Raw genomic sequence first — 27,029 nt, forward strand, 5'->3', positions numbered from 1 at the left:
ACTTTGGTAAGAAGAACAAGAAGAAGCAATATAAAATAAAAAGTACAATTGTAAAGGGGACGCAGGAACAGAGCGACTTGGGGTATATGTGCACAAATTGTTGAAGATACCAGAGCAGGTTGAGAAAGTGGCTGAAAAGGCAAACAGGATCCTGGGTTTTATAAATAGAGGCATGGAGTACAAATGCAAGGAAGTTATGATAAATCTTTATAAAAGATAGGCTCAGCCTCAACTGAAGTATTGTGTGCAATTCTGGGTCCCTCACCTTAGGAAGAACTTTGGAGAGGGTGAAGGCAAGATTTATATGGATGAGGGATGTGAATTAAATGAATAGATTGTAGAAGCTGGGGCTATTCTTAAAAGAAGCAAAGGTTGTGAGGGGATTTGATGGAGGTGTTCAAAATTGAGGGGTCTGGACAGGGTGGATAGGCAGAAACTTTCCAATAGCTTAAATATCAAGAACCAGAGGGCACCAATTTCAGGTGAATGGCAAAAGGAGCAATGGCATCATGATGAAAACCTTTTCATGCCATGAGTGTTTAATATCCGGAATCCAGTTCCTGAGAGTGGTAGATGTAGTTTCATTTGTGGCTTTCAAAAGGGAATTGCAAAAGTACTTGAAGGGGAAAACATTGTAGGGCTGTGGAACAAGGGTGGGGGAGTTTGATTTGCTGAGTTCTTGGTCGAACTTGCATGGACATGATGGGCTGAATGGCCACCTTATGTATTGTAATCATTCAATGATGCTCTGAAATTACAAGTTCATATATTACTGATTATCTGGGCCTTTGTTGGAATCATACAGTCTTAAAGCACACATGGAGGCCATTCAGCCTGCCATGACTTTGCTGGCTGTCCAATTTGGTTCCGCACCCCAGCTTCTTCCCGTCCTCGCAAGTACTTGAGCTTTGATTTCCCAGTTGCATAGGAGTGCTGTATTCTGCTTTTATTACCATCACCTCAGTTAATTACTTTGTCATAGTTGAAGAACACATTTCAGAGCTGGGAACTTGAATGTTGTGATGAAAGTATAATAATTTTCATAATACTTTTCTGATTTATTGTGAAATACGTTTATGGGTGTGATTTTAGTTGGGTCTGTCTGTGTGATTTAATTATATTTGGAGTCAAGTAGACTGCAAGTTTGAAATCATCAAAAGAAGCTTGGTGCTTGACATGCTAATGAGTGAACATGGATGCTGGCTTAGCATGGAAGGTGTGAAGGGAATTTGCATTTTTAGATAAATGAAGAGATTTGGATTTCAAAGGGATCTTAGCCTGTTTACAGGCTAGATAAGCAAGGCCGAGGAGTGTGTTTATTTTTCCCAAAGGTTACTGACAGTATTGGCAATGTGAAAGCTTTTATATTATGAGGAAGATACAGTTTCAAAGACATATGGAACAATAGAATTTACATATTAAAGGGAGAGAAACATTAATAAAAGAGAATGAAGGGCTATGCGAGAGAAGGCCATGTAAGATCTAACAGGAGTGTATGAAATATCCGTAATGAAGCCTCTAGCATTTGTGCATAAGTCTGCTATGTAACGAAACTGAAGTCGGGGAAAAGCCATTTGGAATTCCATTGTCAAGTGGGTATTGTGTTAACTTGTTGGTTCTGTTTTAAATATAAAATCTATTCTAGACTGTTGTCTTAAAGGAAGTGTAACTGGGGGTCAGGTTAATTAGGAATTTTAGGAGTTGTTATCATAATAATAGTAGCCTTATGTATGTGCTTGAAATTTTTTATATTTTGATATTTTAATTTAATTTTTTAAATCTCTAAAGGCCTTGGTGGACTTACTACTTCTGAATTCAGTGCACACATCTCGCAATAAATACAAATTGCAAAACCGTTGTGATAACGTGACCAAGTTTCCCTTGTGGATTTGGTCCACCTGGCACACATCATCTGCCACATCATAACAAATGTCTTGATTAGCTGATACTCTGATTTATTGATGATGAAGTAACTTGGGTTGTGTGTGCTGAATTGAGGTTGGTTGAGGATCAGACGACATTCAAGGGAATAGGATGGGGGTTCAAACATGAAAAATGTACCTTTTAACAGAAATAGTTATCTCTAATGACCTTTCAGTTAAAATCTAGGCAGATGTTTTCTAGCTCTCAACTCTAATTTAGATTGTACATTTTAATCCATCTGTAGGAACAACAATCCTGGGATTAATTGTTGTAGTTAGCCAGCACTGGGACTTGAGATTGAATCCAGTCTAGTTTTCTGGGATGAAAGTCTCTCCTAGCTACATATTAAATGAGTTTGAACATTTCTGAACCCAATTCTCCCTGGATGTCAGTCCACAGTGCAGAAAAGGCCAAAATCTGAAGCACCAGCTGAGGGTGGCTAGCATGGAAAAGTGCTAATTGTTGCATTCAAATAGCTTGATGGGCCAAAATAGTAGAGGCCTTACTCTGAACACATTGCTCTGCCTGTGTTACACCTATTCTAGGGCTGCTTAATGTTGGCATTGGATGTCAAATGTCTTTTTTGTTCTGAGAAATATGATTTTATTACACGTATTATGAAATGTAACATACTAATACCTTCACAGTTGACAACAGAAGCTGTTGATGTACACCAGAGGTTTTATTAGGCTTTTTTGAGTGATCACTCCCGAAAGATTGTGTTTACGTTCAGCCCTGCAAAGTAGGAAGTTCTGAGATGAAAATGGAGCAGATTGTGTTTGGTATAGTTTTGATGATTTGAAGTTGATTGGATTAGTTTTTAAATGCATACATTTAAAAATAAAGCACTTGTGTTCTTGTTTCTTGACAGATCACCGATGATGTACTTAAGAGAATTGCATCAAAGAATCGAAACACAATCCAAATTAATGTTTCCGATTGTCGAAGTATTTCTGATGCAGGAGTGAGTTCCATAGCATCGCAGAGCGCAGGACTGCAGAAATATATTGCATATCGATGCAAACAGCTCAGTGACATTTCTCTCATTGCAATTGCTTGCCATTGCCCTTTTCTGCAGAAAGTACATGTGGGAAACCAGGATAAGCTTACAGATGAATCCTTACAGCAGGTTTTCACTTAATTACTTGTTAATATTGTGTTTCAAGTTTTAATTCTACAGCTCTTTGAACTTCTTTGAAGCAGTATTTCCTGTGATCATATTTCAGTCATGGCCAGACATTTTAGAGCTGCAGTATTAGCAGAATGTGCTCGTAACATCTTAGCAGATTGATTAGAAATTAAAAAATACTTCATTCATTTGAGATTGGGTTAGCTGTTTTTGGTATTATGTTTGCTACCTTGTTTGTTAAAATCATTGGGCCTCGGAAGCATGAATGGCAAGCTGCTCCATGGACTAGAAAATATGTGGCGTAAATTCTTGTGATAGGAAAGCATAACTTGGATTTGCAAGCGAGTTCTCTGATGTCCACTGCTTCTCGCTCATGCCAATTTGAAGGGACACACACGAGTTGAAGTTTAGTCTTTATTTTCCCCCCATCTTTCTGGTAAATTATCTCCTATTTGGTGCTGTAGTAATGTGACTAAACTTGGCTTCTTACAGTTTGAGGAATCATGGATTTTAATTTTGAAACCGATTGCTATAGGTACAAAATGATTTAATTTATTTGATGCTGTTCCTCAATAATGAAAAGAACAGTCTAAAATGAATGCAGTTTTTAAAGGGTTTTTTCAGCAGACTTCCTAGTGGTTCAGTAGGTGAGTGCATATGATAAGGACAATTACAGCAGGAATTTTTGGGAGGTTGCTCTGACATCAAGCACAAAAGTTTGTAAGGTTTGAAGAAAAAGCTCTGAAGAAGTCATATGGACTCGAAGCGTTAAATCTGTCTTTTTCCCCACAGACACTGTCAGACCTGTTGAGTTTTTCCAGCATTTTTGTTTCGGATTTCCAGCACCTGCTGCTTTTTGCTTTTACAAAAGTTGCAAGTTGGAAACCAGAAGGTCCTTTTGGCTTTCTGACGGTCCTCTGAAAAAGAAATAGAAATGCAAATTGTTTCTGTTGTATCATGGAATCTCAATTTTTAGAGTACGGATCCAGCTATATTCCCCTTTTAAACAAGCTGGATGGCACTAGAGAATGGGTTCAAATTTTGAATTCAGCATTGGGATCGAACTCTGAGTAAAATTTAGTGTATTCTGTTCTGAAAATGTTTTGACTCCAGCTTTGGAAGAGCACTCTTCTTACATCGGCATCAAAAGTTTGCATTTATTTCACGCACTTAACTTGGAGAAAACATCCCATTTAGACGAATCCAAGGAAATAGATTGGATGCCACACAAAGAGAGATCCAGAGGGGTATTCAAAGGCTTGGTTGAAGCCTTAGAATTTAAAGGCAGTTATAAAGACCGAAAGAAATGGAGAATTATTTTTGGTACCACTTTTTAAACTTTACCATCTTCTAGATAGTACAAATGAAGAGAAGCATTATGGGAAAACAGGGAGGTTGAGAAAGTTTCGCAATGAAAGAAAAATGGAGTCAGTTGCAAAAAAGCAAAGCAGAAATAACCATATACGAAGAGGATGTAGAGATTGAAAGGTAAAACTGGAGGTGGGGATTGGTGGGGGGAAGGATGCAGTTCAACCTGGTCTTGAATACAAGAGATACGGGAGGTGATGCAAGAAGATTGAAAAAAAATTCCACATTGGACAGAAGTGAGGACTGATATATTGTGTTCCAGAATAGAGAGGCCGAAATAATTTCTTGGCACAGTAATTCTTCACGTAATGTGCTATTTGCATTCTTTAAAAGTGCGACTTCAAGCAAAACAACATCAAGTGAATCAGGTTTTCCAATGAGACTTAATGTATAAGTAATAATGTATAAGAATTAATGTATAACTGGAGTTAGGTTCCACGCCGCATTTCTCCCCCAGTGGGTCCCTTTTTCCCCTCCAATCCCCAGCGGGTCCCTCCCAAGTCTCTGTTACCTGGATGTGGAACAGCAAATTGATTGTGTATTCGGTCATTTGGACCAAGGTGGTGAATGGGGCAGCGAGCAGGATGGGAGCGGGACAGCAAGTGGGGCGGGGGCAAAACAGCGGGCAGGGTGGAAGTGGAGCTAACCTGGGAGTTCCCCAAGTCAATTCTTTGGGTTGAAGATAAACCCCTCGATAGCACTGAGATGAAATAATAGGATAATAAGGTAGTAATAGTGGTGGATTTCAACTTACCCAACATTAACTGGGTTAGTCATTATGTGATGGGTTTAGAGGGAGTGGAATTCTTAAAATGCATCCAGGAGAGCTTTTTAAGTCAGTACATTGAAAGTCCTACAAGACACGGGGCAGTCCTGGGCTTAATTTTAGGGAATGAAGCCGGGTTAGTGGTAGAGCTATCAGTGGGGGAGCGTTTTGCAGATAGTGATCATAACTCGGTTAGATTCAGGTTGTTACGGAAAAGGATACCGATGGGCCAGAACTCTCTAAATTGGGGGAAGGCCGATTTTAATAAGATCAGATATGATTTGCCAAGAGTGGACTTGGAGCAGTCCACACCAGATTTTAGGTAAATCTGCGTCAGAGCAGTGGGACTCATTCAAGAAGGAAGTAGGGAGAGTACAGGACCAACATAATCCAGCAAAGACTAAGGGTGGGACCAACAAATGCAGGGAACCCTGGATGTCGAGGGATATACAGGATTGGATAAAGAGGAAAAGGACTGATTAAGGATAGTCAGCATGGCTTTGTGCATGGTAGGTCGTGTTTAACGAACCTTGTAGAGTTTTTCGATGAGGTTACTAAGAAAGTAGATGAAGGAAAGGATGTGGATGTTGTCTACATGGACTTTAGTAAGGCCTTTGACAAGGTCCCACATGGGAGGTTAGTTCAGAACGTTCAGACACTTGGTCTCCATGGAGAGGTTGTAAACTGGATTCAAAATTGGCTGTGTGGGAGAAGACAGAGAGGGATAGTGGATGATTGTTTCTCAGACGGGAGGTCTGTGACTAGCAGTGTGCTTCAGGGATCTGTGCTGGGACCATTGTTGTTTGTTGTCTATACCAATGATTTGGATGATAATGTGGTAAATTGGATCAGCAAGTTTGCTGATGACACTAAGATTGGAGGCGTGTAGACAGCGAGGAAGGCTTTCAAAGCTTGCAGAGGGATCTGGACCAACTGGAAAAATGGGCCAGAAAATAGCAGATGGAATTTAATGCAGAAAAGTGTGAGGTGTTGCATTTTGGAAGGACAAACCAAGGTAGGACATACAAAGTAAATGGTAGGGCACTGAGGAGTGCAGAGGAAGAAAGGGATCTGGGAGTTCAGATACATAATTCCCTGAAAGTGGCATCACAGGTAGACAGGGTTGTAAAGAAAGCTTTTGGTATACTGGCCTTCATAAATCAAAGTATTGAGTATAGGAGTTGGGATGTTATGGTGAGGTTGTATAAGACATTGGTGAGGCCAACTTTGGTGTATTGGTTGAGTATTGGAGTTCTGGTCACCTAACTAAAGGAAGGATATCAGTAAGATTAAAAGAGTGCAGAGAAGATTTACTAGGATGTTGCCGTGTCTTAAGGAGTTGAGTTATAGGGAAAGATTAAATAGGTTAGGACTTTATTCCTTGGAGCGTAGAAGGATGAGGGGAGATTTGATAGAAGTTTAAAAAATTATGAGGGGTACAGACAGAGTAAATGCGAGTAGGCTCTTTCCACTTAGATTAGGAGAGATAAACACGAGAGGACATGGCTTTGGAGTGAAAGGGGAAAGGTTTAGGGGGAACATTAGGGGGAACTTCTTCACTCAGAGTGGTGAGAGTGTGGAACGAGCTGCCATCTGACATGGTAAATGCGGGCTCACTGTTAACTTTTAAAAACAAATTGGATGTTTGGGAGAGGTCTGGAGGGTTATGGACTGGGTGCAGATCAATGGGATTAGCAGAATAATATTTCGGCACAGACCAGAAGGGCCGAATGGCCTGTTTTCTGTGCTGGAGTGTTCTATGGTTCTATGGGAGGCTTATGGCAGATACCAACGGCTCAAAACAGCAGAAGCCCTAGAGGAGTATAGAATGTGTAGGGGGGAACTTAAAAAGGAAATTAGGAGAGCCAAAAGGGGGCATGAAAAAACATTGACGGGTAAAATAAAGGAAAATCCAAAGTTATTTTATAAGTGCATTAAGAGTAAGAAGATAACTTGGGAAAGAGTAGGGCCCCTTAAGGAACTTAGTGGTAATTTGTGTGTGGAGCCGGAAGACGTAGGTAGGATTCTAAGTGAATACTTTGTGTCAATGTTCACAAGTGAGAGGGCCGATGTGGGTATGGAAATCAGGCAGAAGGACTGTGCTAATTTCTTTAATTATGTCATAGAAAGGGAGGAGGTTCTAAGTGGTTTGACAGGCTTAAAAGTTGATATATCTCCAGGCCCGGATGAAGTGTATTCCAGGCTGTTGAGTGAGGCAAGGGAGGAGATAGCAGGGGCACTGGTAATAATTTTCAATACCTCTCTGGTCATAGGTGAGGTGCCAGAGGACTAGGACAGCCAATGTGGTACCATTATTCAAGAAGGGAGGTAGGAATACACCAGGGAACTACAGGCCATTCAGTCTAACCTCAGTGGTGGGGAAACTGTTGGAAGCAATTCTGAGGGACAAAGTTAATCTACACTTGGAGAGGCAGGAATTAATCAAGGACAGTCAGCATGGTTTTGGTCAGGGGAGGTCATGTGTGACCAATTTGACTGAATTTTTTGAAGAGGTGACCAGGTGTGTAGATGAGGGCAGTATATTTGACATAGCCTACTTGGACTTCAACAAGTCTTTTTATAAGCTCCTGCATGGGAGACTGATAATGAAGGTAAGAGCCCGTGGGATCCAAGGCAATTTGGGAAGTTGGACTGAGAATTGGCTGAGTGGCAGGAAGCAGAGGGCGATGGTCCAGGGGTGTTCTTGTGATTGCATGCCTGTGTCCAGTGGGGTTCCACAGGGATCAGTGTTGGGTCCCTTGCTGTTTGTGCGACATATAGACGACTTAGACTTGAATGAAGGAGGGTTGATCGGTAAGTTTGCAGATGACACGAAAATTAGTGGGGTGGTAAATAGTGAGGAGGATAGCCTTAGATTACCGGAGGATATAGACGGGCTGATCAGTGGCAAATTGAATTTAATCCGGATATGTGTGAGGTGATGCACTTGGGCAGGACAAACGAAGCATGGGAATACACAATGAATGGTAGCCCCTGGGAAGTACCAAGGATCAGAGGGACCTTGGTGTGTATGTCTTAAGGTAGCGGGACAGGTAGATAAGGTGATTAAGAAGGCATATGGGAAACTTGCCTTTATTAGCTGAGGCATAGAATATAAGAACTGTATAAAACGCTGGTTCGGTCACCGCGAGAGTATTGCGTGCAGTTCTGGAATCTGCATTATAGGAAGGATGTGATTGCATTGGAGGCAGTGCAGAGGAGATTTACCAGGATGTTGCCTGGGCTGGAGAGTTTCAGTTATGAGGAGAGATTGGATAGACTGTGGTTATTTTCCCTGGAGCAGAGGGGATTGAGGTATATAAAATTATGAAGGGCGTAGATAGGGTAGACAGGAAGGAACTTTTCCTCTTGGTGAAGTGATCAATAACCAGGGGGCATAGATTTAAGGTCAGGGGCAGGAGGCTTAGAGAGGATGTGAGGAAGAATTCTTTCACCCAGAGGGTGGTGGGAACTTGGAACTCACTGCCTGAAAGGGTGATAGAGACAGAAACCATCATAACATTTAAGAAGTATTTGGTTGTGCACCTGTGATGCCATGGCATTCAAGGCTAGGGCCTAGTGCTGGAAAATGGGATTAGAATAGTTAGGTACTTGTTTGACTTGGGCAGGCTCGATGGGCCGAAGGGCCTTTTTCTGTGCTATAGCCCTCTATGACTATGACGATGAAAGCAAAATGCTGCAGATGTTGGAAGTCTGAAATAAAAGCAGAAAATGCTGTAAAAACTCAGCAGGTCTGGCAGGTTCTGTGAAGGGAGAAACAGAGTTCATGTTTTGAGTCCATATGACTCTTCTTCAGACCTAAGGAGAAGATGACGACGCACATGTGCGATGATAACATAACAATGAAAATCACAGCATAAATTGGAGAAATAGGCTTTAAATAATAACATCAAGCAGGGTGATTTAAAGCAAGGACCATCGGTAACACCGAATATTAAGATATGACATACAAAATAATAAAGCTGCCATCAGAATAGAAAATACAATGGAATCCTTATTGTGTTTGCAGAGTGGACTTCATTATTAAGGAAATTCATTATTTCAAGACTTGTTACATATATTTTGCACTTCAAAACTTTGGAAGTTCAGCTTTTGGAGCTTTATCAATGTATTATTAGTTTACCTTTCTAAATTTGGAGATTGTAATTTCCATTTCAGTTATGGCTGTTATATTTCTGAGAGAGAAGATGAATGCACCATACAGTGTGATATGAGACTCGGAGGGACCCATGTTTAATACTTCACCTATGCTTGTTTAGGTATATAGCCTCAACCAATGTGGCCTTGGTGGCATTCACTACACTTGATCTTGCTACATGACAAAAGTGAAAGCAGAACTAAAAGAGCGATTCAGGGGTGAGAGTACACAATTCTTGGCCAAAGAGTTGGATTTTTGGGAGGCCCTAAAAGGCGAACATTGTTGCCAGTGGTGGGGTTGAGAGAGAGCGAGATGAAAGGACTGTGAAATCAGCAGTACTGTGGCTCATAGGATTGGAGGAGGATACAGAGATTGGAAAAGGCAAGGCCATAGCATATAAGATGACGCTTTCTTTTTGGCACCAAAATTCATGTTCAGGTCTATACTTGGTACTTAAGTCGACCCCCCCAATTTTCTACTAACAAATGCTATACACTAAGTCCCCGCTTAACTTTTACTCACTTAACTTGATTTCACTTTAATGTCGTTTACCACAGGCTTCCTTTTCTGTAGATAAGAACAAAAAAACTGCGGATGCTGGAAATCCAAAACAAAAACAGAATTACCTGGAAAAACTCAGCAGGTCTGGCAGCATCGGCGGAGAAGAAAAGAGTTGACGTTTCGAGTCCTCATGACCCTTCGACAGAACTTGCGTTCGAGTCCAAGAAAGAGTTGAAATATAAGCTGGTTTAAGGATTCTTACCTTCTCTCGATCTTTTCATTGAGAACTGTTGGCACGACATTAGTCATCTCAATTTCTCTGCTCCTCTCACCCATTCTAACCTGTCTCTCTCTGAACTTACTGCACTCCATTCTCTCAGGTCCAACCCTGACCTTGTCATCAAACCCGCTGACAAGGGTGGTGCTGTTGTTGTCTGGCGCACTGACCTCTACCTCGCGGAGGCTGAGCGTCAACTCGCAGACACTTCCTCCTACCTCTCCCTGGACCATGACCCCACCACTGAACATCAAGCCATTGTTTCCAGGACTGTCACTGACCTCATCTCCTCTGGGGATCTCCCTCCCACAGCTTCCAACCTGATAGTCGCCCAACCTCGGACGGCCCGCTTCTATCTCCTACCCAAAATCCACAAACAGAACTGCCCCGGTAGACCGATCGTCTCAGCTTGCTCCTGCCCCACAGAACTCATTTCTTGTTATCTTGACTCCCTTCTCTCTCCCCTTGTCCAGTCCCTTCCCACCTACATCCGTGATTCCTCTGACACCTTACGTCACATCAACAATTTCCAGTTCCCTGGCCCCAACCGCTTCCTCTTCACCATGGACGTCCAATCCCTCTACACCTCCATCCCCCACCAGGATGGTCTGAGGTCCCTTAGCTTCTTCCTCGAACAGAGGCCCGAACAATCCCCATCCACCACTACTCTCCTCCGTCTGGCTGAACTTGTTCTCACGCTGAACAATTTCTCCTTCAACTCCTCTCACTTCCTCCAAATAAAAGGTGTGGCTATGGGTACCCGCATGGGCCCCAGCTATGCCTGTCTCTTTATGGGGTATGTGGAACATTCCTTGTTGCAGTCCTACTCCGGCCCCCTTCCACAACTCTTTCTCCGGTACATCGATGATTACTTCGGTGCCGCTTCATGCTCTCGTCAGGACTTGGAAAAATTTATTAATTTTGCTTCCAATCTCCACCCCTCCATTTTCACATGGTCCATCTCTGACACTTCCCTTCCCTTCCTTGACCTCTCTGTCTCAATCTCTGGTGATAGACTGTCCACCAATATCCATTACAAACCCACCGACTCCCACAGCTACCTTGACTACAGCTCCTCACACCCTGCTTCCTGTAAGGACTCCATCCCATTCTCTCAGTTCCTTCGCCTCCGTCGCATCTGTTCCGATGATGCTACATTCAAAAACAGTTCCTCTGACATGTCCTCCTTCTTCCTTAACCGAGGTTTTCCACCCACGGTCATTGACAGGGCCCTCAACCGTGTCCGGCCCATCTCCCGCGCATCCGCCCTCACGCCTTCTCCTCCCTCCCAGAAACATGATAGGGTCCCCCTTGTCCTCACTTATCACCCCACCAGCCTCCGCATTCAAAGGATCATCCTCCGCCATTTCCGCCAACTCCAGCATGATGCCACCACCAAACACATCTTCCCTTCACCCCCCTTATCGGCATTCCGTAGGGATCGCTCCCTCCGGGACACCCTGGTCCACTCCTCCATCACCCCCTACTCCTCAACCCCCTCCTATGGCACCACCCCATGCCCACGCAAAAGATGCAACACCTGCCCCTTCACTTCCTCTCTCCTCACCGCCCAAGGACCCAAACACTCCTTTCAAGTGAAGCAGCATTTCACTTGCATTTCCCCCAACTTAGTCTACTGCATTCGTTGCTCCCAATGTGGTCTCCTCTACATTGGAGAGACCAAACGTAAACTGGGCGACCGCTTTGCAGAACACCTGCGGTCTGTCCGCAAGAATGACCCAAACCTCCCTGTCGCTTGCCATTTCAACACTCCACCCTGCTTTCTTGCCCACATGTCTGTCCTTGGCTTGCTGCATTGTTCCAGTGAAGCCCAACGCAAACTGGAGGAACAACACCTCATCTTCCGACTAGGGACTTTACAGCCTTCCGGACTGAATATTGAATTCAACAACTTTAGGTCGTAAGCTCCCTCCCCCATCCCCACCCCCTTTCTGTTTCCCCCTTCCCCCTTTTTTTTTCCAATAAATTATAAAGATTTTCCTTTTCCCACCTATTTCCATTATATATAAAAAAAAACCCCACTAGAGCTATACCTTGAGTGCCCTACCATCCATTCTTAATTAGCACATTCGTTTAGATAATATCACCAACTTTAACTTTAACACCTATGTGTTCTATTGTACTATTGTCGTTGACATCTTTTGATGATCTGCTTCTATCACTGCTTGTTTGTCCCTACAACCACACCCCCCCCCCCTCCACCGCTCTGTCTCTCTATCTCTCCGCCCCCCACACACACACCTTAAACCAGCTTATATTTCAACTCTTTCTTGGACTCGAACGCAAGTTCTTTCGAAGGGCCATGAGGACCCGAAACGTCAACTCATTTCTTCTCCGCCGATGCTACCAGACCTACTGAGTTTTTCCAGGTAATTCTGTTTTTGTTTTCCTTTTCTGTAGCCTGTCTGCTGACATGATCTTTCCCACAGTGCTTCCACTCCAGCCCTCAGTCCTTCTTCCCTTGCTCCCAGCTTTGCCTCCTGCCCTTGCTTCCAAGTGTTGCTTGCCCCCAGCATTACTTCCCGCCCTGTGTTCTTGCTTTCGACCCTGAGTCTGTTCTGTTGCTCAGCTCCTGGCTCTCATTTTGAACGCTTGCTGAAGTCCTGGCATCCATCTAGTGGCAGAAGTTGGTCGGTGCAGGTAGCCCTGGGACTGCTGCTGCTTGTACTGAACAACTTCTGCCATTGGATGAAACCTGGTCAATCTGAAAGTAATGTAGGTGAGTATCATTTTCTAAAATATTGTATTGCATTTCTTTTATACTTAGTGATGTAATTTATTTTGCAAGTTACTTCAGCGAGGAATGCACATCGCTGTACATGTGTGGTACAGTATTTCAACTGGAAAGTTGGGTGAGAAATGTCCAAAAGAATCTAACTTTGGCTTTAACGTTAATTCCTATGGGAACCTATGATTCACTTCAAGGCGTTGTACTTAAATTTGCAATTTTCAGGAATGCAACCTCAGCTTTAAGGGAGGACCCCCTGTGTTTGTGCTATGAGTGGCCTCAATTTTTCACCTCAAATATGCATTTTTACTCACCTTGAAAGTTGGCTCATGGGATGAAAAAGGCAGTACAGGCCATGTTACCAATAAGATGCTTGGGAGTTTAAAGCAGAACCACACACAGCCGAGCATGCATGACAAATGAAGAACTGAAATGCTCCCTCAGGCAAAATAATGAAGTACAAAGCTGGTTTCAAACTAAAAGTCAGCAGATAACTGGATTGCAATGAGGGAATTTGGTGTCAGTGAAAAACTGGTGTGAGAATGGAAGAAGGAGGAATCTCCTCTGAAGAAGATGCCCAAGACCAAATGCACCATGAGAACCAGCCACTGGTTAGATCTTAAACATATATCATAATGGATCCTCAAATCATCAGAATTGTTATATTATCACCAGAAACACATTGCGTATATACACACCTATGTGGACCAAACCAAAACTTGTGTCCAGCAAAGAATTTAGTGCACAGCTGCTTGGTATAACAGCTGAATGGAATGAAAATGCCTTGTTTTGCGGCAGAAGATAATTCAGATACTGAAAGAGTCCATGTCCATATGCAGCAAGACTTGGACAACATTTAGGCTTGGGCTGCTAAGTTGCAAGTAACCTTTACGCTGCATAAGTGCCAGTCAATGACCATCTCCAACAAGAGAGAATCTAACCATTCGTCCTTGACATTCAGTGGCATTACCATCACTGAAACCCCCACTATTAACATCCTGGGGGCTACCCTTGACCAGAAACTGAACTGGACGAGTTATACAAATACTGTGGTTGCAAGAGCAATTAAGAGGCTGGGAATTCAGTGGCGAGTCAGTCACCTCCTGACTCACCAAAGCCTGTCCACAATCTACAAGACACAAGTCACGATGTGATGGAGTACTCTCTACTTGCCTGGATGGCTGTTTCTCCAATAACACTCCAGAAGCTTGACACCATCCAGGACGAAGCAGCCCATGCACCACCATAAACATGTACTCCCTCCACCACCGATGCACAGTGCCAGCAATGTGCACCATCTACATCTTCTGATGAAGAGTCATACAGACTCGAAACATTAACTGTGTTCCTCTCTGCAGATGCTGGGAGACCTGCTGAGTTTTTCCAGCTAATTTTGTTTTTGTTGCACCATCAACAAGATGCACTGCAGTAACTCAGCAAAACTCCTTTGAAAGTGCCTTCCAAACCTGTAACCTCTACCACCTAGAAGGACAAGGGCAGCAGATAGATGGGAACACCACCATCTGGAAGTTCCCCTCCAAGTCACTCACCATCCTGAAATATATCGCCATTCCTTCACTGTCACTGGGTCAGAATTCTGGAACTCCCTTCCAAACAGCACTGAGAGTGTACCTACACCACATGGACTGCAGCGGTTCAAGAAGGCAGCTCACTAACACCTTCTCAAGGGCAATTTGGGATGGGAAATAAATGCTGGCCCAGCAAATGTCGCCCACATCCTGTGAAAGACTTAAAAAAAAATCAAAATTGCTCAGATGACTAAAAAACCTTGATGCCAAAATTACCAGTTTCCAACAATTCATCATCAGGCAGTGGCAAAAACATGAGGTGAGTACCCATTATGTCATATATGCAACATGGATGAAATGTCATTCATTTTGAATTGCCTGCAACTGAACTGGAGCGGAAAGTTTAAAAAGCAGTTCTACTGAAAACAAAAGGATATGAGAATTCAAGGTTCATGGTGGTACGAGCCTGCATGGCCAACGAATCGAAATTAAAGCCTATGGTAATTTTCAAACGTAAAACCATGCTTAAAATTAAGCTCCATGAAAGAGATTTAGTACATGTCCATGACAACTGTTAGATGCGTGAAGATGGAGTGAAATTGTGGATTGATAATGAGTGGAACATGTGCCCCTATTGCCTATGCAAAGAACACAGATTATTAGTGTGGGACATGCTTAGGTCCTGTATAACCATTGAGATCGAGAGGCACCTGCAAACAAACAATATCTAAATTGCAGTAATACCAGGGGGTCTAACGTCTGTAGATGGACCTTTTGGATGTGTGTCAACAAACCATTCAAGGGTAATGTTCATGCCAAATGGATAGAGAGGAAGATGATTTGTTGTGGAAGGATGACTCGGAAACCAAAAGCACCAAATCTGATCCACCGTGGAATCCTTGCGATGATGCTTTAGCCAGTGATTCAATGAATTTGATGAACTCTTCGAATCGGATGCTGAAGGCAATGAATTTGACAGTTTTTAATGTTTTGATTGTTGTTAAAGGTATCCATGTAGAATTAATTTATTCAATAAAATGTGTTACATTGATTTAGTTTAAATTACTGTTTTTCTTCACATTGCAAAATGGAGACCATTTACACCAAAACCAGTGCTTCACGTTTTATACTCAGCCTATACATCAACCTCTGTTTTTGGAAGGATTTTTCAAGGCTTCAAAGGTTGTCTTATACACCATGCTCTCTGTGGTGCAAGGCACTAAGTATATTATATAATGGGATATGGATGGAGCTGCTGTTTCTGGCAGGCTGTCGATAAAAGAAGTGCATTAGAGTGATTGAGTCTCAAGTGAAGAAGCTATGTATAAGTGTAATCTGTGGCAGATGGGCTTTTAGGGTTGGGGCCAGATCATATTACAGATGCGGAATTTGACATTTGATAGAAAGGACTCAGGAGCTCAGTCTGGGGTTAAACAGCTTTGGTGATTGCCCAAGTGAAAATTAATGGCATCTACAACTTGTATTTTAGTGATGTAAGTGAATGTTAACTTGCAGTTTCATATTGTTGTGAAGCTTTTGTGGGGACAGCAAGCTATTTGAAACAAAAATAGCTGTTGAAAGCAACTTAAACTAATCACAGGCTGGAAATTTGAGATGCGCTTTATCTTTTTGCAAGTTAACATTATTTACATAATGTTAAGTGTGAGAAGGTTTCAGAAGCCTAGTTGGTATAATATGACTTTGCACATTCTGCAGTTTTCTGCTTCATTCACATTTCCACTTTGAGATAGGATTCTATAGAGTGAAGAAACACCATTCATAAAGCTAAGATTCTGAAAAAAAAATTAAGAAGTGGTATTTTCGTTGTCAAGCATTGTATTTGTACCATATCCTTGGTTGTTCCTGTATTTATAAATCTTGCAAATAAGTGTTAATCTTGTGGCACACTAAATATATATTCATAGTCTTTCTCTCATGAGAAATGAGTTTGACAATGGAAATTCTCAGTGATGTAGATAGACTGCAGAGAAATGGGTCATTTTGCTCTCAAACTGTGTAGATTGCCTTTCTTTACATGAGCCTCGTCCTCTGTTGCCCTACTTTCCTTTCTATTTTTCAAGCAGCTATCCAATTATGTTTTAAAAGTACTTCTGAATCCTAGTTAAACAATGATGTGCAGAATTCCATCTTATGGTATTCGGTGTACAATTTTTCTCTTAACTCTGCCCTCCCTTTTCATTTTAGGTTATTTCCTTAAATTTGTGCCCTCTCAGTACTTTCTTGTCAACGAGTGGAAGGAAACACTTTGAACCCTGTTGAGTCAACCACCCCTCAATACTAATGGATAAATGCCAGAGTTTCTCAAGTTTCTCTTCCCATCTCCAATTATTCACTCATTTTTGTAACACCATGATCTCTTTGGTGCAAGGCACTAAGTATATTATATGATAGGATATGGATGAGCTGCTGTTTCTGGCAGGCTGTCGATAAAAGAAGAGCATTGGAGTGATTGAGTCTCAAGTGAAGAAGCTATGTATAAGTGTAATCTGTGGCAGATGGGCTTTTAGGGTTGGGACCAGATCATATTACAGATGCGGAATTTGACATTTGATAGAAAAGACTCAGGAGCTCAGTCTGGGGTTAAACAGCGTTGGTGATTGCACACGTGAAAATTAATGGCATCTGCAACTTGTATTTTAGTGATGTAAGTGAATGTTAACTTGCAGTTTCATATTGTTGTGAAGCTTTTGTGGGGACAGCAAGCTATTTGAAACAAAAATTAGCTGTTGAAAGCAGTTTAAACTAATCACAGGCTGTATTCATGCTGTATTTTTCCATTTCTTTTATATCCTTATAATGAGATACCCAAAACTGCACGTGATACAGCAACAATTGCCAAACGTCTTGTGCAAATTCAGCAATACCAATGTTGCATTTTTAAAAATTTATTCACAGGATGTGGGCTTCGCTGGCTCGGCCGCATTTATTTCACATCCCAAGTTGCCCTTGAGAAGGTGGTGGTGAGCTGCCTTCTTGAACCGCTGCAGTTTATGTGGCATAGGTACCCCCACAGTGCTGTAAAGAAGGGAATTCCAGTGACAATAAAGGAATGGTGATATATTTCCAAGTCAGGATGGTGAGTGACTTGGAGGGGAACTACCAGACGGTAGTGTCCCCATCTATCTGCTGCCCTTGTCCTTCCAGATGGCAGTGGCTGTGGGTTTCGAAGGTGCCTTGGTGCGCACTGCTGCTACTGTGCATCAGTGGTGGAGGGAGTGAATGTTTGTAGATATGGATATGGTGCCAATCAAGCGGGCTGCTTTGTCCTGGACGGTGTCAAGGTTCTTGAGTGTTATGGAGGCTGCACTCATCCAGGAAGTGGGGAGTATTCCATTGCAGTCCTGACTTTTGCCTTATAGATGGTGGACAGGCTTTGGGGAGTCATGAGGTGAGTTACTCACTGCAGGATTCCTAGCCTCTGACCTGCTCTTGTAGCTGCACTATTTATATGGCTAGTCCAGTTCAGTTTCAGGTCAAGGTTAACCCCCAGGATATTGTTAGTGGGAGATTCAGTGATGGTAATGCCATTGAACATCAAGAGGCGATGGTTAGATTCTCTCTTGTTGGAGATGCTCATTGCCTGGCACTTGTGTGGCGGGAATGTTCCTTGCCATTTGTCAGCGCAAGCTTGGATATTGTCCAGGTTTTGCTGCATTTGGACATAGACTGTTTCTGAGGAGTAGCGAATGGTGCTGAACATTGTGCAATCACCAGTGAACATCCCCACTTCTGACCTTGTGATGGAAGGAAGCAGCTGAAGATGGTTGGGCCGAGGACATTACCCTGAGGAGCTCCTGCACTGATGTCCTGGGGCTGAGATGACTGACCTTCAACAACCGCAACCATCTTCCTTTGTGCTAGGTATGACCCCATCCAGTGGAGAGTTTTCCCCCTGATTCCCATTGACTCCAGTTTTGCTTGGGCTCCTTGATGCCACACTCGGTCAAATGTGGCCTTGATGTCAAGAGCTTTGTTAGTCCATGCCCTTGATGTAAAGAATTTTGATGGCCTTTATCTATGGACGTGTATGAATATACTTCTTTGACATTCCTGAAGTTGATACAATGACACCCAAGTGCAAAAGTATGTGTTACGTTGACTAAAAGTGCTTTTGCCTTTGTGTGATGCAGTTGACTATAAATCCCTGGTATTTCCACCATTAATGACAGGATGAAAAGTAAAAGGATTGACCTCTGAAACCCTCCCAGGAGCAGGACTATGATTTTCATTGGTCTTGGATTTTGCCATTACACCCATATCTATTGCTCCTGTAGTTTGCTAAAAAAATTTGTGATGGGTAAAAGTGTGAAGACATCATTATGTCAATAAGGTAACACTGGACTATGGCCCTTCTAACAGGGTGTATTAATTGAGACAACTGTCCACAGACAGATGTTAGACTTGACTCAGTAGTAACACTCTTACCATTGAACAGAGAACATAAGAAATAGAAGCAGGAGTAGGTTCATACAGCCCCTTGAGTTTGCTTTGTCATTTGAAAAGAACATTATTTCTATAATTCAACTTTCCTACCCTTTTCCCATAATCCCTTGATTCACTTGAGTCACAAGGTAATTGATTCAAGCACCATTCCAGAGACTTGAGCACATAACATATACTGGCAATTCGATACAGATTCATGTTGGGCAAGGGTATAAAGGGATCATTTGAATAAAAGGTGGGTAAATGCCCCCTGAATCAAGTGCACTAAAAATCAGGTTAGCTTGTATTTATGATATTGCTGTTGTGGGAATTATCTGCTGTTTTCACCTACATTAAAACAATGGTTGCATTCAAAAGTACTCTCTGGCTATAAAGCATTTTGGGATGTCTTGAGGTCATGCAAGGCCCTAAATAAATGCAAGTCTTTTATTTTTCTTTATGTAGAACCTGCAGTGATGAATGCTGGTCACTTTACCAGTGAGTTCTGTGTTAGGGTTGAAGATTTATAGTATCACTAAATTTGGTTTAACAAATAATATTAAATTTGATATTTACTGTTGAAAAATGTATTTAGAGACAATTTACAGTGACTATTTATTGCCATCTCAAGGCTTTGATATTGTACTGCAAAGATTGATTATGGCAGTACAGAATCACTTGGTGTTGATGGGAAATTTATTCATCTGCTTTCTGAACACATTCTGTTTGCAAAATGCATCGACAGCAACCTTTTATATTTGGCTTGAATTCAAGTTAAGTATTGTGCACTGGAGGTCAAAATTGTTTCTGGACAAGATATCACACGCAACATTTAGCACAAGTTTCAGCATCAGAAGGATGTTGCTCCAATTTTGCTGTGCTGAAATTGATTTGATTGGCAGCATAGAATATAACTGTAGCACTGAGTTTCATATCTCTGAGCAACGAAGGTCCACAAATAAAATGCATATGGACTGAACCAAAGTTTGCCAATAAATTGGAGAAATGATGTTGTCCTGTTATGTTAGGAATAGATAAAAGGATTGACCTATTTAGGCCACACAATAACTTGGACAACACTATTAGATTAGGGATTGGCAGACACACTGAAGCACTAGGCAACATTCAGAACAAATATTCATACTATCATTTTCTTGGACAGAGATTTGTAAAGTGCATTTATATTGGAGAAACAGCACCCAGTCCTAAAGTGGAAAAAACACCATTGATATTGCAGGTCATGAGGGCAAACTGAAGACTTGCCTGTTTAAGATGATAATATTACTATAACTTGTTATTATCTATCTTTCACAGATCATGGGAGAATGGTCCAGCTTGATAGCTTCTGGAGAAACCATGTGTCATGACATTGTTGATATGTGGTTTTGTTTGTGGCCTCTGGCGATGGTGTTGAAAAAGATTACTGCTCTCGGCATGTATTACTGTATATGTCAGTTGAAATGTGCACGAAAAGAGCTTTTCCTGTATAGTTAGAAAGTGCCTATTTGAGACAAAATTAACTTGCATTTGATTAATTGCTGGATTGAGTTGGATTAGTACCAAGGGAACAATAGTGTAGTCTGAGGGGAAATCCTAAGATTAGGGTAGAGGAGACCCTTTTAAATGTTTTTATAAAACATAGAAATAATTCCAGTATGCACTTGTCGTTTCCTCTTCTGGAGTAATCCGCTATACCGATAACAGATCAAGATTTCTTCTTGGCAAGGTCGAAATTAACGGGTCAAATTGGTCCAACGCTTGTGCCTTGAAAGATGCTCCTTTTAAAGTTTGTCTGCTTCTTGCAGAAGCTGTCCTGCAATTATAAATAAAGTAGTTTTACAGCATTGGGACCAGGAGCTGGCTTTCCAATATAAATGGAATTACAAATCTGTTGCCCGAGGAGGTGCCGATAAACATGTTGCTGAACCCAGTTTTTTTTTTTCTATTTGCTATTTTTGCTAGACTTTTTTCCCCCTTCCACCACTTCTGGATGTGTGAAGTCCATGTTGGAGTACATTATTGACGCTATTCACCCTTTGGTAACACCTCTGTAAGCATGTGAGTTTTGACAACAGAGGCGGACCATTGGATTACATTTGGTGGGGCGGGGTTGGGATGGGGGGGTGGGTGTCACAGCCAAACTTAATCCTGTTTCCTCTTGATGTCCATATGGTTCAGTCAGCAGGAGTTGTAACCTGGGCTTTTTTTTCACCTCTGCAGTTCAACTTATAAATTTATAGTATCACTACAATGTTCCTGAGATCAACTAATTCAGGAAAGACAGGTGATTTGACCTGGGGCAGTCAAACTGTGGCTCAGTTACTCACCTAAATAAATTTACTGATCCACTGGGAACAGCCCTCTGAACTTCGGTTAATATGGTTTGAAAAATCAAGCTTTCCTCTGTGGCTTGATTTTAAAACCAGAAGAGAGTTGCTAAGGAGGTGCAATTTCCTCTACATGTCAAATTAAATAATCTTATGTTGCTAAGCTCTTTGATTTGTAATAGTTTAGGTAAATAATTTTTGTGTAGTTTTCCTTGATGAATGAATTATAGCTCTTGGGTTGACATTGGGAAGATTTAAGACTCTACCTGGTGGAAGAGGTGATGGAAGAGTTAAAATTATTGTGGTTGACTTACCAGCCTGTTAGCTATCAGTTGTGATTTTTAGGTCTGGCCTTCAATCAGCAACAGAGGTGTCAACCTGGCAGTCTCATTAATCTATGCTAATTGGTGTCTTTTTTGGGAGGGCCAAGAAGTGTTTGAATGATGCGTTGGGCTTCCTCTTTCTGTCTGCCCTGGGCATTAAATGAAGTACAAAAGTATGCTATTTTACATTTATTCATTATACATCAGGTATCTAGGTCATGGCTCGCAATGAACCCTGCCAATGTAGAATTTTACGCTTTCTGACTTTTTTCTCACCTTTGGGAGAGACATGAATTAAGGATGTTATGGATGTTTCTTTCAGAGGTGGTGCTGAAACTGTTCATTTGGCGGAAGATGCTTGCATTTCTGTCAGTACATGAACAGGAAATGAGTACCAGCATTTCTGTGGTGGCTTTCAGAAACATTAATAAGCTACTTGAATAACTACTGCTTAAAAATAAGATATCCACGGTGCTATTGGCAATTGGTTATTGTTATTCGTAATGGAAGGGATCTGCTGCAGTGATATTTGTACATGTGGGCATGTGTTACATATTGCATGGAATCTAGTTCTCAGGCATTCTGGGAGCATGCGTTCCCAGATAATTCTGACGTCTAGTTTACTTTCAACATTTTGGAGGAGAATGTTTTTAATGTTGATGGATTTTTCTGTTGGTCATGCTGCTTCTTATGAGAGGATATACTCCATTAAATTGGACAAAGAATAGAATTAATGTTGCACCATGTATGTTGTGATAATCAGTTATTGGAAAAATAATGTACTTGTTTCTTAACTCTTGATTCAAGTTATTATTTTCTTTCACCTAGAAATCATTATTACCAAGAAGAATAGATGAGCATTTAGGTGTTTTGAGGGCATCCTGTGAGTCAGAATAATATTTTTTGAGGGCTCATTTTGATTTTAGGGGGCTACATTTTGGCTTTCAGGGACTCCTTGAAAATAAAGCCTCCTTTGAAGGATATTAAAGAAACAGAAGTGTTAGACAGGCAGCCAAGAATCCAGCAGCAATTAAAGAGTTTGCTTCCATCTACCACTCCCTCTACATCCTCCTCCAGTGGTTGATGTTAAAGCAAACGTGAGGCCTGGAAGGTTGGGCTCTTCAGAATCAACTGGACTTGAGACTTTTTTTTTAAAAGGAAAATGCATACACAACAACAGCAAAAAAAGGCTTGTTATTAGACAGACACTTCTGTAACAGAAGTATTTAAATAAAATCCCAAAAGGAACAGAAAACTGGGGTGCCCCCACATAGGGCTGCGGCAAATAGTGTCAAGGGGGGAAAAAGTGCTAAAAAGGCACAATTAGTGGCTCTTTACTTAAATGCATGCAACATTCAGAACAAAGTAAATGAATTAATGGCACAAATAGTGATTAGTGGGTACGATCTTATAGCCATTACTGAGACATGGTTACAAGGAGATCAAAGCTGGGAACTAAATATTCAAGGGAATATGACTTTTCAAAAGGATAGGCAGGAAGGTAAGGTTGGTGGGGTAGCTTTGTTAGTATGAGATGGAATAAGTACGATAGCAAGAAATGATCTTGGATTGGAAGATGTGGAATCGACATGGGTGGAGGTAAGAAATAACAAGGGGAAGTAGATACTAGTGGGAGTAGTCTATAGGCTCCCTAACATTAGCTATGCTGTTGGACAGAGAATAAATCAGGAAATAATGAGGGCATGTAAAAAAGTCAGTATATTAATCATGGGTGACCTTAATCTCCATGTAGATTGGGAAAATCAAATTGATAGAGGTAGCCATGAGCAAGAATTCATAGAGTGTATTTGGACCAGTTTCCTAGAACAATATGTTGTGCATCCAACCAGGGATCAGGCTATTTTGGATCTGGTAATGCGTAATGAGACAAGTTTAATAAATGATTTCAGAGTAAAAGATCCCCTAGGAAACAGTGACCATAACCGTGATGGAATTTAGCATTCAGATTGAGAGCGAGAAACTTATTTCGGAAACATCTGTGCTAAACTTAAATAAGGCTAATTACAAAGGAATGAGGACAGAGTTGGCTGGAGTGGACTGGGAAAAGACTTTAGCAGAAAAGACGGTTGATGAACAATGGCAGAGAATTAAGAAAATAGTTCAGAACTCACAGCAAAGATATATCCCAGTGAGAAAGAAGGATTGTAGGAAGGGAATAAATCAACCATGATTAACCAAGGAAGTTAAGGATAGTATAAAAGTGAAAGGAAAAACATACAATGTGGCAAAGATTAGTGGTAAGCCAGAGAATTGGGAAAGCTTTAAGAACCAACAAAAGATGAGCAAAAAAATAATAGAGGGAGAAAATAAACTTTGAGGGTAAACCAACAAGTAATATAAAAACAGGTAGTAAGAGCTTCTTTAAATATATAAAAAGGAAGAGAGGCCAAAGTCAATATAGGCCCCTTAAAGAATGAGGCTGGGGAAATAATAATGGGGAACCAGGAAATGGCAGAGGAGTTGAATAAATACTTTGAATCAGTCTTCATGGTAGAAGACACTAATAGCATACCAAAAATATTAAATAATCATGGGACAAAATGGGCGGAGGGGAAATAAATACAACAACTATCACTAGAGAAAAAGTACTAGGGAAACTAATGTGACGAAAGACCGATAAGTCACCTGGACCTGATGGGTTGCATCCTAGGATATTAAAGGAAATAGCTGCAGAGATAATGGATACACTGGTAGATTCTGAAAAAGTCCCAGAGGATTGGAGAACTACCAATGTAACACCCTTATTCAAAAAGGGAGGGAGACAAAAAATAGGCCAATTAGCTTAACATCTGTCATTGGGAAAATGTTGGAATCAATTTTAAGGGTGTAATAGCAGGTCATTTAGCAATGCATAATCTAATCAAGCAAAGTCAGCATGGCTTCATGAGGGGGAAATCATGCTTGAAAATTTTATTTGAATTCTTTGAGGAGGTAAAAAGCAGGATAGAGAGAGGGGAACTATTAGATGGTAATATATTTGGATTTCCAAAAGGTGTTTGATAAGGTACCACAAGTAAAGCTGTTTAATAAGATAAGAGCCCATGGTGTTGACGGTAGTATATTAGCATGGATAGAGGACTGGCTAACTAATAGAAAGACAGAGTTGGGATACAGGGGGGCATTTTCAGGATGGCAACCTCTAACTAGTGGAGTGTCACAGGGATTAGTGCTGGGACCACAATTATTTACAATATGTATTAATGACTTGGATAAGAGAAATGAATGCCAAGTTTGCAGATGACACAAAAATAGGTGGGAAGGCAAGTGGTGAGGATGACACAGAGTCTACAGGGGGATATAGACAGATTAAGTGAGTGGGCAAAACGTGGCAGATGGAACATAATGTGGGAAAATGTGAAGTTATGCTCTTTGGTGGGAAGAATAGGGGAGCTGAATATCATTTAAATGGAGGAAAGACTGAAGAAAGCTGCAGCACAAGAGGGATTTAGGGGTCCTTGTGCATGAATTCCCAAAAGCTAGCATACAAGTGCAGCAGGTAATGGGTAAGGCAAATGGAATGTTGGCCTTTAGTTCAAAGGGAATGGAGTATAAAAATAGGGAAGTCTTCCGAAAACTATACAAGGCACTAGTTAGACCACACCTAGAATACAGTGAACAGTTTTGGTCCCCTGATCTAAGAAAAGATATACTGGCATTGGAGGCAGTTCAGGGAAGGTTTACTAGGCTGATCCTGGGTATGGAGGATTTTCGTATGAGGAGAGGTTGAGCAGGTTGGGCCTGTACTCATTGGAGTTTAGAAGACTCAGAGGCCACCTTATTGAAACATATTAGATTGTTAGCGGGCTTGACAGGGTTGATGCTGAGAGATTGATTCCCCTTGTGGCAGAGCCTAGGACCAGAGGGCATAATCTCAGAGTAAGGGGGCACCCAATGAAAACAGAGACGAGGAGGAATTTCTTCTGAGGGTAGTCAGTATGTAGAATTCTTTACCGCAGAGGGCTAGAGAGGCTAGGTCATTAAGTATATTCAAGGCTGAGATAGATTTTTAATCAGTAAGGGAATCAAGGGTTGTGGTGAAAAGGCAGGAAAGTGGGATTGAGGATTATCAGATCAGCCACGATCACATTGAATGGCAGAGCAGACTTGATGGGCCGAGTGGTCTACTTTTGTTCCTACGTCTTATGACCTTAGTTTTACTTTCTCTATCCAATAATAATTTATAATTAATTATTATATAATAATACTTCCAAAATAATTTAATGGACAAATCTTAAAAAATGATGATTACCAATGGAAAGGATTTAACTCTTCACTTTTGTTTGGTTATTATTGTTCCACTTGTAGTTTGCAAACTTGAAAGCCCGCTCCAGGAGGAGGGTTTTAAAAGGAGAAATCATGATATTTTAAAAGAAGAGTTGGGAAATCAAATAAATAAATAAAAATATGCTGTAAGTCTGAAAGTGAGCAATGTTGCCTGTTAGCCACGTACCCCCTCTCTCTCGTGCTCTCGTTTTCTCGCATGCCCTCTTTTTCACCTGTGCCCCCCCCATCCAGCATGCCCTCTCGCCCTCCCCACCACCCGGTGCGCACTCTTGCGCTTCCCCCCCTCTCCCCCTGTTCTGAGAGGCCTTCTGTCACATTTATGTGTCCCTCATGTGCTCTCTCTCTCACAGACACAGTCAGAGCTGCTTTACCTGCATTGGATCTGCCCTCTCTTTTGTCCAGATACCTTCACTGTGGTGTCGAAATTCCATTTCCCTTTTTTCTTTATTTCTTTTATGTTAAAATAGTAGGGTTGTTGTAACTGGGGAAGGGGCGAGGAGGGGACAAATTATTTATAACTATTTTTTAAAATTAGCGGATCCTCCTCAGTGGCTACCAGAAACAGCACCCTCCCCGACTTTCCCCTTCAATAAAAGGAATTGTAAAACATAATTAATTCTAAAGGAAGGAAAAAGAACCCCTTGCTGGGCCAGCATTTATTGCCCATCCCTCGTTACCCTTGAGAAGCTGGTGCTGAGCTGCCTTCTTGAACCGCTGCAGTCAGTGTAGTGTAGGTACACCTAAGGTGCTGTTAGGGAGGGAGTTCCAGGATTTTGACCCAGAGACAGTGAAGGAATGGTGATATATTTCCAAGTCAGGATGGTGGAGACAACTTCCAGGTGGTGATGTTCCAATTATCTGCTGCTCTAGTCCTTCAAGATGATAACGGTCATGTATTTGGAAGGTGCCGTCGAAGGAGCCTTGGTGAATCCCTGCAGTGCATTTGTAGATGGTATAACTGCTGTTACTGTGAGTTGGTGGTGGGGGGAATGAATGTAAGTGGATATGGTACCAATCAAGTGGGCTGCTTTGTCTTGAACAGTGTGAAACTTCTTGAGTGTTGTGGGAACTGTTGCCTGTCATTTGGTTTCAGAGTTTGGTGTGTCTGACCACAAGTGCTTATTGATACATGAACTGTGTACTTACTGTGGACATTGAAATATAAGATAGCTTTTGTAACTTGTGTTATCTTTACAAATCTTATATCTGTAAAGGTATAGTTGTGGGTGA

General features: G+C 41.6%; 1 protein-coding gene across 3 annotated transcripts in view; it reads left to right on the forward strand.

Moving 5' to 3' along the window:
• The window catches only part of fbxl17 (F-box and leucine-rich repeat protein 17), an 869,933-nt gene that overhangs the window by 48,000 nt on the left and 794,904 nt on the right, over window positions 1-27,029 (forward strand). For all 3 annotated transcript variants that reach the window (XM_041185747.1, XM_041185749.1, XM_041185748.1), the window contains exon 5: window positions 2,795-3,052. In XM_041185747.1, coding sequence (XP_041041681.1) covers window positions 2,795-3,052 — 258 coding nt within the window. The remainder of the gene's footprint in view (window positions 1-2,794; window positions 3,053-27,029) is intronic.

The sequence above is a fragment of the Carcharodon carcharias genome, chromosome 4 (assembly GCF_017639515.1).
Source record: "Carcharodon carcharias isolate sCarCar2 chromosome 4, sCarCar2.pri, whole genome shotgun sequence".
In the NCBI taxonomy this organism is placed as follows: domain Eukaryota; kingdom Metazoa; phylum Chordata; class Chondrichthyes; order Lamniformes; family Lamnidae; genus Carcharodon; species Carcharodon carcharias.